At 28.1% G+C, this 12,291-nt stretch overlaps 2 protein-coding genes across 3 annotated transcripts in view; both read left to right on the top strand.

Annotated features, from left to right (window-relative positions):
* Positions 1–7,214, top strand: part of LOC130665099 (putative uncharacterized protein DDB_G0271982) — a 44,208-nt gene extending 36,994 nt beyond the window's left edge. Inside the window, exons 4-7 of the mRNA XM_057465369.1 lie at positions 3,155–3,222; positions 4,252–4,366; positions 4,934–5,391; positions 6,208–7,214. Coding sequence (XP_057321352.1) covers positions 3,155–3,222; positions 4,252–4,366; positions 4,934–5,391; positions 6,208–6,652 — 1,086 coding nt within the window. The 3' untranslated portion in view covers positions 6,653–7,214. The remainder of the gene's footprint in view (positions 1–3,154; positions 3,223–4,251; positions 4,367–4,933; positions 5,392–6,207) is intronic.
* Positions 853–2,986, top strand: LOC130665101 (pupal cuticle protein 36-like). 2 transcript variants are annotated; one of them, XM_057465374.1, is made up of 4 exons: positions 853–993; positions 1,067–1,370; positions 2,605–2,686; positions 2,749–2,986. In XM_057465374.1, coding segments are annotated over exons 1-4 (501 nt in total). In that variant the 5' UTR covers positions 853–879; the 3' UTR covers positions 2,750–2,986. The 2 variants fall into 2 exon arrangements, with proteins under 2 accessions (XP_057321357.1, XP_057321356.1); XM_057465373.1 differs by lacking the exon at positions 2,605–2,686 and having other exon boundaries at positions 854–993.
* Positions 7,215–12,291: the final 5,077 nt, after the last annotated feature.

Raw genomic sequence — 12,291 nt, 5'->3', positions numbered from 1 at the left:
TATACAAACTCTGAAATAAGTATCTTACCAGGGACACCACAAATGGTCGGCGCGATCTAGTGGCGAGCACCGAACTACTCCCGCTGCTGCTGCCTAACACCATAACTTTTAAATCAATAATCATTAGGTTCAAATATATATTTATTAACCTCGAACAAATATATATATTTATTCTAAATGAATATATTTTTTTGTGTCTAATTAATATTTATTAGAGTTAATATAATAATATTTTGCTCTAATATTTGGATTTGTTGGCAGTACAAAATAGTTTAGTTGTCCATTAAATAAATATTTTTTTGACTGTACCAAATGATTTTATTATCTTAGAGAGAGAAATCTTAATGTCAACCAAATAGAGTCTATTAAATCATTTGTTAAAAATGACAAAATAGATTATGTTGACGTAATAAAATTTAGTTGTCCCAAATAAATTTTAGTTTAACAGAATTTAACAAAACCAATTTAATTGTCCGAAGATAAATTTTTTCTCAGTGTGATGGTAAAAAATAATAAAAAAAAAATCATTCGCTTATTAATTACAGATCGTTATATAAATGAATAATCAAATTTAAAAAAATATGAGACACTAATTCAGGAAGAAAAAAACATATAAAAAGTATCTTCATATTTATTTACACAATCGTAATGCGATATTGAAATAATTATTCGAGTGTCGGTCACTCGCTAATTAATTATAATTGACACGAAATAATTTAATCGTCAAAAGTGAATTTCCTGTCAGTAGTCAGGATATTAAATTGTAATATTCAAGGTCCTATAAATAATTAGAAAAAAAATAATAGTAATACGGGGAATAACAAAGATATCAATCTTATACAATGATTGCGTATTTTATAAAAAAATATATCGCAAATAATGAAAATTTTTGTGTATATAAGACACGACAATTGTCAACGAGACATCACAAGTAATTTGATCATGAACGGATTGACAATTACATTTGTTGTTGCCTGTGCAGTTGCTTTGGCAGTAAGTATTTTTTTCTCCTTAATTATTAAGATTGAGATTTTTTTTTTTTCAAATTTAAATTCTATTCTATTAGGCTGCACAAATGCCTGGGATGCCTGGAATTCCTGGAATGCCAGGTGGAGGTGGTAATCTTGGAGGTGGATTCGGTGGTGGATTTGGAATGGGTGGAGAAATCGGAGCTGGTGCTGGTGCTGGTGGGGATGCTGGTGCTGGTATGGGAGCGAAAGCTGGATTTGGTTTTGGAGCGCAAGCTGGTGCTGGAATGGGCGGTGGAGCAGGAGGTATGGGGAAAAAGAGGAGCGTTGATCAATTGCTTGCTGCTGAACCTCAGATTTATTATGCTGGAGGTTTCAGTGGACAGTACGACAGTACTCAAGGTGAATTATTTTTATTAATTAAAAAAATTTAGATGATTAGAGTTTAGATAAAATTGCCGTAAGATGGAAGGCGAAGAGAGAACTCTCGAAATATCAGCCCTTTTTTTCAATTCAATAGGATTTCAAAAATATCCCAATAATTTTTGATTTCGGAATTATTAAAAAAAAAATTATTGCCGTAAGATGGAAGGCGAAGAGAAAATTTTCGAACGATCAAAATTTTTTTTTTATTTCAATAGCATTTTAAAAACATTTCAGTAATTTTTCAATTCCGGAATCATTTAAAAAAAAATTATTGCCGTAAGATGGAAGGCGAAGAGAAAACTTTCAAATGACCAATTTTTTTAAAAACTCAATAGCATTTTAAAAATATTCCAATAATTTTTTAGTTTCGGAATCATTTAAAAAAAAAATTATTGCCGTAAGATGGAAGGCGAAGAGAAGACTCTCGAAAGGCCAAATTTTTAAAAAATTAAATAGGATTTTAAAAATATTCCAATAATTTTTTAGTTTCGGAATCATTTAAAAAAAAAATTATTGCCGTAAGATGGAAGGCGAAGAGAAGACTCTCGAAAGGCCAAATTTTTAAAAAATTAAATAGGATTTTAAAAATATTCCAATAATTTTTTAATTTCGGAATCATTTAAAAAAAAAATTATTGCCGTAAGATGGAAGGTGAAGAGAAAACTTTCAAATGACCAATTTTTTAAAAAATTCAATAGCATTTTAAAAATATTCTAATAATCTTTGAATTTCGGAATTAATTAAAAAAAAAAAAATTAACGCCGTAAGATGGACGGTGGAGATGATACGTTTTAACAATCGCCAATTTTCAATTCAATCAATCAATAATTGCCAAATTTGAAAATTATTTTAACTAAAAAAAAATTCTTTATGGCCGTAAGATGGAAGGCAGCGAGAAGCCTTTTAAAAAACCCTTTTATTTCTTGTCATTTATAGTTATCTAGCATTTTTAAAAAATACTAGCAATTGACTATTTTCGAAATTGATTTTTTGCCATAAGATCGGCAGTTATGAGAAAAGATTTTAAGAAAAATCCGAAAACTGAAATTCTAAAATTAATGTAAAAAATAACTGCCGTAAGATGGACGGTAGAATCGGATTACCGAACATTCGGCAATAAAAAATGATCTCTTACAAATATCTAGCCCCGAAAATTTTCTAAACAAAAAAAACATTTTTTTATGACATGAATTATTAATTGAAATTTTAGGGACTCAGGTATCAGGCCAATGGACTAAAAGAGTCGATGATTGTGTATCTCAATGTAGTGTTAAATGTGATCCCAAAAATTGGTAAATTTGAATGATAGATTTTTTAAAATCTTCTAATTTTTATTTTTATTTCGTTTTTTCAGAATTGAACAAAGGCAAAAGAATGGGTCGCTCACCTCAAGCGCCACCTTCAGGCCCACCTTCAGGCCCACCATCGGGTCCGCCACCGGGACCAAAATTATACTAAAGTCCACTGATTTTACAACAAAGAGAAAATTTTTCTACTGGACATGATCACGATTGCACTCTATACAATACTATAAACAATAAAATTCACTGTACATTAAAAATGTAGTGGCAATAAAAATAAATGCAAGTTGATCAATGGCTTTTCAAATTATTTTAAATTTTATCCTTCTAAAAAAAAATTTGAATAACGCGAGTATTTGTTTGGGCAGTGAAAATAAATGAATTGTAAACAATTAGTTGTTAATTGTATGTAAATATTAGAATAATAGTATAATAAAAAAAATTACTAATTTTTTCCAGTGTGTCATCTGCGTAAACGCAAGAGCGACCATGCAAACAGCGCCATGTGGTCACCGTGTGGTTTGCAGGTAACAGAATAGTTTAAAAGTTTGCTAATTATTATAATTATTCCTACATTGTAACAAATTTATGACACCATTATTTTTACCCGCTTTTTTATACAAATATATACGTATATATGTATAGGGGAGGGTGGGGCAGAGTGGCCCCCCTAAGCCAATTATTATTTTTTGTGGCTTTCAACCATAAGATCACTTTGCTTTTGTCCTATTTCGAACAAATTTATGGACATTTTGCCAAAATTCTGAAAAAAAAAAATGTTTTTTTGTGGGGCAGAGCGGCCCCCCTCCAAAAAGTGATAAAAAAATTGTTTTTTTCGTTTTTTTTTTTTTTTTAAATTGTTTTCATCATTAAGAATGTATTTCTTTCTCTTGACAACTATTTTTGGTTTTATATTACTCGAAAAAAATTTTTTAAAGTGTAATAAATCCTTCACTCTCGATTACCTTAATTACTAATTGTTATTTAATAAAAAAAAAACACTATTCTATAGTTTTACTTTATTTCAAAAATTTATCAACTAAAAAAAAAAATTTTATTTTTATAAATTTTTAGTAACCAAATTTGCCTCTTACATCGAGAAACAGCTGAAAAATATGAAAAAATAATTTTTTCGGAAGTTTCGGCTGGTCCATTTTGCCCCAGGTGTTATGCGTAGGGCTAGAAATGTGTAATTATAATATTTTTTTTTTTAATTTGACGATAAAAAATATGAAAAAATCACTTTTTCGAAATTTTGGGCTTGTCCATTTTGCCCCAAATGTCATGCGTAGGGGTAAAAATGCGCGAACATATCGGATTTATAGTAATTAGTCGAAAAAAAAAAATTTTTTTTTTTGATCAAAATTTCAGGGGGGCCGCTCTGCCCCACCCTCCCCTATATACATTTATAAATTACCCTCCAAACTGCGAACCATTGAAAAATTTTCTAGAGGTTCATTGTAAATTGAAATAATGAAATGTAGCCTAGTAGTCTTGTTATATTTTAAAATACTTTATATATTTATGTATATTAAAACATATAATTTTTTATGCAGACGATGCTTTGTTAAAACAATACAGATGGCCGTTTCTCAAAGACTGTTACCCCTAAGATGCGTCATCTGTCGTGCTAAAATTTTACGATTAAAACAAACGCTTATTCCTCGTGATGTAAGTTAATATTTTATTATAACTTTTAAACTATTGAGTTTACGCAAAAATGTTAAGAGACCTTTTTTGTAGCCCTTTAAATTTCCTACAAATAAGGTTTGATTAAATTTTTGCCTAAAATCGATATATACTGAATTATTGTCAATTAAAAATTAAAAGCAGTATTTTGATATTTTTGGATGTAAATATTTTTAGTTAGTAAATTTATTAATTACTCATTAACTATTGAGTTTATGCAAAAATGTTAAGAAACCTTTTTTGTAGCCCTTTAAATTTCCTACAAATAAGGTCTGATTAAATTTTTACCTAAAATCGATATATACTGAATTATTGTCAATTAAAAATTAAAAGCAAGATTTTGATATTTTTGGATGTGAATATTTTTGATTAGTAAATTTATTGATTACTCATTAACTAAAGGATTTTAGGAAAAATGTACAGAGACCTTTTTTGTAGAAAATTTAAAGAGCTACAAAAAAGGTCTGATAAAATTTTTCGATAAAATTGATAGGTAATGAGATATTTGAAGTTGAGCGATGAGTTGATGAATAATGAATTTTTGTTTAGTATTCAATGTCGGGAAAATCGTGGGTACTGCCTCAGAGTGCATCAGAGTACAGTATGGGCGCAGGTGTCGGAACGAGCGGGAGTGTCAGTGGTAATAGATGGTCCAGTGGTAATGTACCAGCATCAGCTTCACTCTATTCAATGGCCAGTGGATCATCCTCAATATCTGGCGTGTCTTCCGTATCGTCAGCAACCTCGACGTCCTCATCGTCAGCAGGAAGTACCGCGAGTGCTCCTGTTAAACTTTCCCGACACTTGAGACAGCCATCAGGTGTTACCTTCAGACGAACACAAACTCAGTCCATGAAAATGAGAATACACGAGTACCAGGATCCTAGTCCGCAGATTAACGATAATGATGAAAACCGTGATAATAATAATAAAAATGACCGTCGACTGCCACCGATCAAAGAGTTCCAGCGAGATTATCGAGCTGGAAAAGCTTCCACAAGGCTTAGGTATATTATCACATTTTATGGTTCATTTTAACTTCACTATTGTTGAAATTTTGATAAAACCATCGAACTTTGGTAGAAAGTAAAAGACTTTTTTTATGTATAGAGAATTATTTTTAAAAATTTTTTATAAAAAAATGATGAAATTTTATTGGAAATTTATGAAAGTAAATAAAAATTTAGGAAAATTTATAAGAAATTATGAAATCGCTCAGAAATTTATGAAATTTTATTAAAAAATAATGAAAATCTACCAGAAACTATGAAATTTTTCGAAATTTTGAACAAAATTTGAAACCATGAGAATTTTATGACTCAACGGAAAATTAGGAAATTGCAGAAAAATTTATGAAATTTTGTAAAACAGTTTGCTAATGTCAAGAAATGATTTTATGAAATTCGATGAAATTTTATGGGATTTCATAATTTTTTGTCGAAATTCATGAAATTTTCGTGGTTTCAACTTTTTTCGAAAATTTCGAAAAATTTCATAGTTTCGGGAAAATTTTCGTTAATTTTCAATCAAATTTCTCTGCATTTTCATAATTTTTTAAAAGTTTTCTCAATTTTTATACAATTTCATAAATTTCCGATCAAATTTCATCATTTTTCCGAAAATTTTCTATTATAAAAAACTTTAAATTGCAATCATAGCTAAACTATTGCACTTATCCGAAAAGTGATAAGGACCTTTTTTATAGGAAATTAAATTTCCTATAAAAAAGTATTCATTCATTTTTGTCGTATCTCCAATATTTTAATCAAAAATTGAATAAACTGACTGATGCAACGAAAATATAAACAATTGACCATTTTCAGATGCGCACAGAAAATTGTAACTCAATTGGAAATAACACCAAGCTACAGAGTGTCACTCTGTAGTCCTGCGACGACATCAAACGCGGAAGCATCAACGCAATCAAGACCAACATCATCATCATCAACGTCATCTTCCGTATCCGCGACAGCCTCAGTATCAACAAAAACAGTAACTCCAGTGTCATCGTCAACAAAAAGACCGAGTAGTGTCTCGAGAAAGCCTTTGACGGCAGTTCAAGAGGTCCAGAATACTAAAAAAGAAAAGGAGAAAGAAAAAGAACGTGAGAAAGCGGAAAAAGCGCGAATTAAAGAAGAAGAGAAAGCGGAGAAGGCCAGACAAAAGGAGGCGAAAAAACTGGCCAAGGAAGAAAAGAAGAGAGCGAAAAAAGAAGCCAAGGCACGACGAAAGGAAGCCGAGGAGGCTCTTCTTCGAGACGATAAATAAAATAGATGAATAAATTTTTTTTTTTATTTTCTTTGGATTTTTATTCCTCCTGCCAATCCTAGAAGATCAATTGCCGAACAATAATATTTTTTATGTTATTTATTATCAATATTATCCTTACGATCTTAAATAAATCCTAATTAACAAGCGGCTTAAAATCATAAACAAAATAATTTTAAAAAATAGGCGATAAAAAAAACGTTAAGTCTAGTGGCCAAAAAATATTTATTAACTGTAATTGTAACTTTATTATTATATACATTCAATCCTATAGGGATTTTTTTGCATTTATCAACAGCCATGTGCTAAAAAATATCAGGTTAATTTTAGACTAATGCAATTAGTTCGGCTAGGATTTAAATTTAATGGCTCACTTATCATTTTTATTGACTTCTCATTACTTATAAAAAGTGTTTATTTGCTTATAAAGCAGTGAACCCCCATGAAAAAAATTTATAAAAAAAATATATGTTAAAATATAAAAAAAAAATATTTTTCATATAAAAAAAATATATTAAAAATACATAAAAATATATAAATATATATAAAATATGTATTAAAAATATATTTTAAATAGTTAACTTTTGGCCTATTTTCGTATATATTTTAAATATATAAAAAATACATGTATAAAAATATACGAAAAATATATTTTTCTTATATTTAAAAATGTAAAAAAAATATATTAGTAATATATTTTAAATCTATAAAAAATATAAAAAGTTTATATAAAAAATATATTTTTTATATATTCTAAGATATATTTTTAATATACTTAAAATATATAAAAAATATACAAAAATCGGCCAAAAGTTAGCTATTTAAAATATATTTCTTATACATATTTTATATATATTAATATATTTTTTATGTATTTTTAAAATATTTTATTTATATGAAAAATATATTTTTTTTATATTTTAACATATATTTTTTTTATAAATTTTTTTCATGGGGGAAAATTTATTTTTAATTACTGCGTAATTAGTCAAAAGTGATTTTATGTGATAATAGGAATTTGAGATCACAAAATGGCGGACATGAAACCAGACCCGCTTGGAAGATTCAAAAGTGTATAAAAATTAAAATACTTAATTCGGAAGGGTAAGATTAGTATTTTCTGGTTAATCGCAGGTGAATTTGGTTCAAAAGTCTATTAAAGAAATTTAATTAAGATATTTTTCTGATCATTAAATCTTGCGCTTGACCCTGCTCCCAAATGGCAGATTAGAACATTCACTTAAAATTTTTAGAAACATCTAATAATTATAGCTTTGGATTTATTTGTCCGAATTACTTTTTTTTTGGTAAATATAAAGTGAATTAAGGTAAAAAAACCGATTTTATTATAATTAGTTAGTAAATAAAATTTAAAAATGTGATAAAAAATTTTTGATTAATTGTTAGGTTAGAAAAGTTTAATCTCTTCTTAGTGAATCTAAATTATGGTATTTTCCGTAAGTGATCATGTTTTGCCGCAAAATACCGGATTGCTACGGCAAATTGGCTGAATTTTGCGACAATTTCCTTCAATTACCGAATATTACGAGAATTTACTGTAAATTATAGGAATTCGCTGTAAATTATGGGGATTCACTGTAAATTACAGGAATTTACGGGAATTTACTGTATATTGTGGAAGTTCACTGTAAATTATGAGAATTTACTGCTAATTATGGGAATTCACTATAAGTTACGGGAATTTACGGAAATTTACTGCAAATTACGGGAATTTACTGTAAATAGTGGGAGTTCACTATAAATTACGGGAATTTACTGCAAATTACGGGAATTTCCTGCAAATTATGGGAATTTAATGTTAATTATGGGAATTCACTATAAATTACGAGAATTTACGGAAATTCACTGTAAATTTCAGGAAATTACGGAAATTTACTGTATATTACGGGAATTTACTGTAAATTGTGGAAGTTCACTGTAAATTACGGGAATTTAATGTTAATTATGGGAATTCACTATAAATTACGGGAATTTACTGCAAATTACGGGAATTTAATGTAAATTGTGGGAGTTCACGGTAAATTATGGGAAGTTACTGTAAATTACCACAGCTTGAGGTACTTTGCCGCCATTTACCGTAAATTACCGCGGCGTGCGGTTATTTACGACAAGTTGCAGCAATTTATTGTAAATTACTATAGCGTGTGGTAATTTATGGCGAATTTCAGTGATATTTTGCAAATTACCGTGATATGCGGTAATTTACGACAAGTTGCGGCAATTTACTACAAATATTGCAGTAATTCTGCACTTTTTAAATAAAATACCGCAATCTTACAGTAACATACCACACTTTTATCCTGATATACTGCATGATTGCCGCAAATTCTCGGTAAATTACCGTACTTACACTCGTAAATTACCGAAATTTTTCCGAACACCGTAAATTACGGTAATTAAAATAATTTACCGTGATTCAGATCCGCCAGGGCTCGTTAATGTTTTTATTGGTTGTATGTTAGTTTATTAATTACTGAATAAGTTAATGATCAATGAGAAGTCAATAATTATTTAAAAAAGTGGCGCTAATCTTTGAAGATCTAAAATAATTAATGTTTAAGGAGCATGGACGTGTTTGAGTCAATACTGTCAGATAATTATTTGTTAGCCTAAAGTAATTTAATAATTAAATTAAGTTTATAATTTTAAAAATACAGAGCCAGAGAATAAAATCAAAATAATGTTTTTTTAATAGAAATATTTCAAAAATATCAAAATTACAGATTAACGGTATTCGGTACACGTAAAATTTATTGTTAATAATAGAATAAGTGTCGCTGAGATTAATAATAGGAGAGTGGGGCAAAATGAGAAACTACTTTTTAACAAAAAAAAAAAAAAAGTGTTTTCGTGAATTTTGAACTAGAGCCTCTCGAAAAAATATGGGGTGGGATGGACAGCCCAACTAGTACGAAATTTAAACAAGAAAAAAACTTTTTTTTGCTAAATAATGCCCTCATTTTGTCCGACACTCTCCTTAATATTTATAAAAAAAAACGTGATGAGATTGTTGATTATAAAAAGTAAATTTTATAATAAATAATAACTTTAAATGCACATATCAAAAGTCACTAAAAATGTGTATTTGGCTTTTTAGTGAATCGGCTAGAACCCTAGTAAGTCAATTACCATTGTTGAATATTTATCATCAATTGTTAATTAATCGTATATTTATTTAATAAATATATATTTTAGTCAGAGTAGTTAATCATCATATTATATGCATAGTATATATTGAATAGGATGCTTTTGAATCATGAAGAAGTAACTGAAGAAATTACTTAATTAATTAATTGATTAATCAATAGATCAATTAATTGAATAAAAAATGGGTTGTGAAGAAATTTCGGTATGGAGGAAGAGCTTAAATGCTTATTCAGCTGCGTTGTAAGATAACTGCTCGAAATTTATTTAGAAGTATATAAATATATATGTATTAGGGCGGCAGTATTTTTTGGATTTTCTTTTTTTTTTTTGGATTTGACCTGTGAAATTTTGGATTGAAGTATTCATGGGAGTTCTACATGAAAAAAAAGTCGAAAAGATATTGCTACCCTATTATATATATATATATATATATATATCTATACATATGATCTATATATATATGGTATATTACTATTATTAATCTCAGTAGTGTAAGTAATTGATAAACTGGATTGTGAATCAAAAAATTGAAGTAGGATTGGCGACATTGCGATTTTTTTAGTAATGATTTGATAAAAATATCGAAAATTCTTGAGTCCTAATGACAGCGAACGAACATTTTTAATTAATTTCTGGCTGAGTAGAACAATTAGGTCATTAGTTAAAACCCTGCCTCAAAAAAATTTATTATCAAATTTACGTGTATCGAATAGACCGATAATGATTTTAACTGAACAAAAAATAATACTGAGAAATTAAGTGGAATTATAATTTGAATTAGTAACCTAATATAAAAACAAAATATATATACAAATATACATAGATTACTCCATATACATGCAAAACTAATTATGTAAACAAACAAAACGTTGGCAATAATCGTTTAATTAAAATATTCAAAAAAATTTATTGAAATAATGACGTTATACATAAAAAGTTACGATTCAATCAGAAAGATATGAATATTCAAATTTTTTGTTTGTATTTTTTTATGTACATGAGGAAAATTCATATCTTTTTTGATAAATTAATTAATTGAGGGGACAGAGTGGGGGGGGGGAAGATACCTCCAGAATTTTATAAAAAAGGTTTTTTTTCAAACATTCCAAGATCACTTTTGTGAATATAATTGAGCATTATTTTGAATTTTTTCAAAAATCGAAGTCAATCAAAAAATTTTGATGACTTTTTTTTATGATACAAACTACCAAAGATTTTTTTTTCTTTGCATCCAATAGTTATTAATTTTGTGGCTTTCAACCATAAGATCATTTTACTTTTGTCCTATTTCGAACAAATTTATGGACATTTTCCCGAAATTCAGAAAAAAAAAATTTTTTTTTTGTGAGGCAGAGCGGCCCCCCTCCAAAAATGATAAAAAATTTTTTTTTTCGTTTTTTTTGTTTTTAAATTGTTTTCATCATTAAGAATGTATTTCTTTCTCTTGACAACTATTTTTGGTTTTATATCACTCGAAAAAAATTTTTTAAGGTGTAATAAATCGTTCACTCTCGATTACCTTAATCACTAATTGTTATTTAATAAAAAAAAAAAACAATTCTATAGTTTTACTTTATTTCAAAAATTTATCAACTAAAAAAAAAAATTTTATTTTTATAAATTTTTAGTAAGCAAATTTGCCTCTTACATAAAGAAACGGCCGAAAAATATGAAAAAATAATTTTTTCGGAAGTTTCGGCTGGTCCATTTTGCCCCAGGTGTTATGCGTAGGGCTAGAAATGTGCAATTATAATCATTTTTTTTTAATTTGACGATAAAAATATGAAAAAATCACTTTTTCAAAATTTTGGGCTTGTTCATTTTGCCCCAAATGTCATGCGTAGGGGTAAAAATGCGCAAACATATCGGAGTTATAGTAATTAGTCGAAAAAAAAAAATTTTTTTTTGATCAAAATTTCAGGGGGGCTCTGCCCCACCCTCCCTTATTTAATATTCAAAAAGACTTTTTTTTAACCTATTTTAGGGGTAGCCCGTTTACCCCCCCCTCTCCTGTTCCCTCATATGTGACTTTTTGAAAAAAAAAATACATTGCGTTTGATAAGTTTTCGCATCACGGTATGTGATAAGTTTTATAGATAAAAGTATATAAATATGAATATGTAGCTTTTTTTATTTTATATGCGCGCTTAATTAGAGGGACTTTTGAAGACTAAAGTGCAAAATATTATTAATATATACATATATATTTATAATTAAGACAAATGTAATCAATAGATTTATGAGCGTTTAATAAAATAAAATTATTACTAATAATAATATTAATATATTAATCGTTATAATATATAAAATAAAGTTAAATGATGAGTAAAGAGATCTTCGAATAGTTAGAAAAAAAATAATAAAATATGTAACGTCCCGCAATTTGTAATCGCTTTAAAAATAGACGAGTCTATTTTTAGTAGTTTTATTTATCGACTGTAAGAGAAAAAATAAAGATAAAACCAAAAAAT

Source organism: Microplitis mediator, chromosome 3 (genome assembly GCF_029852145.1).
Source record: "Microplitis mediator isolate UGA2020A chromosome 3, iyMicMedi2.1, whole genome shotgun sequence".
Taxonomy (NCBI): domain Eukaryota; kingdom Metazoa; phylum Arthropoda; class Insecta; order Hymenoptera; family Braconidae; genus Microplitis; species Microplitis mediator.
Note: the sequence above shows the minus strand (reverse complement) of the source record. Positions and strands in the feature narration are given on the sequence as shown.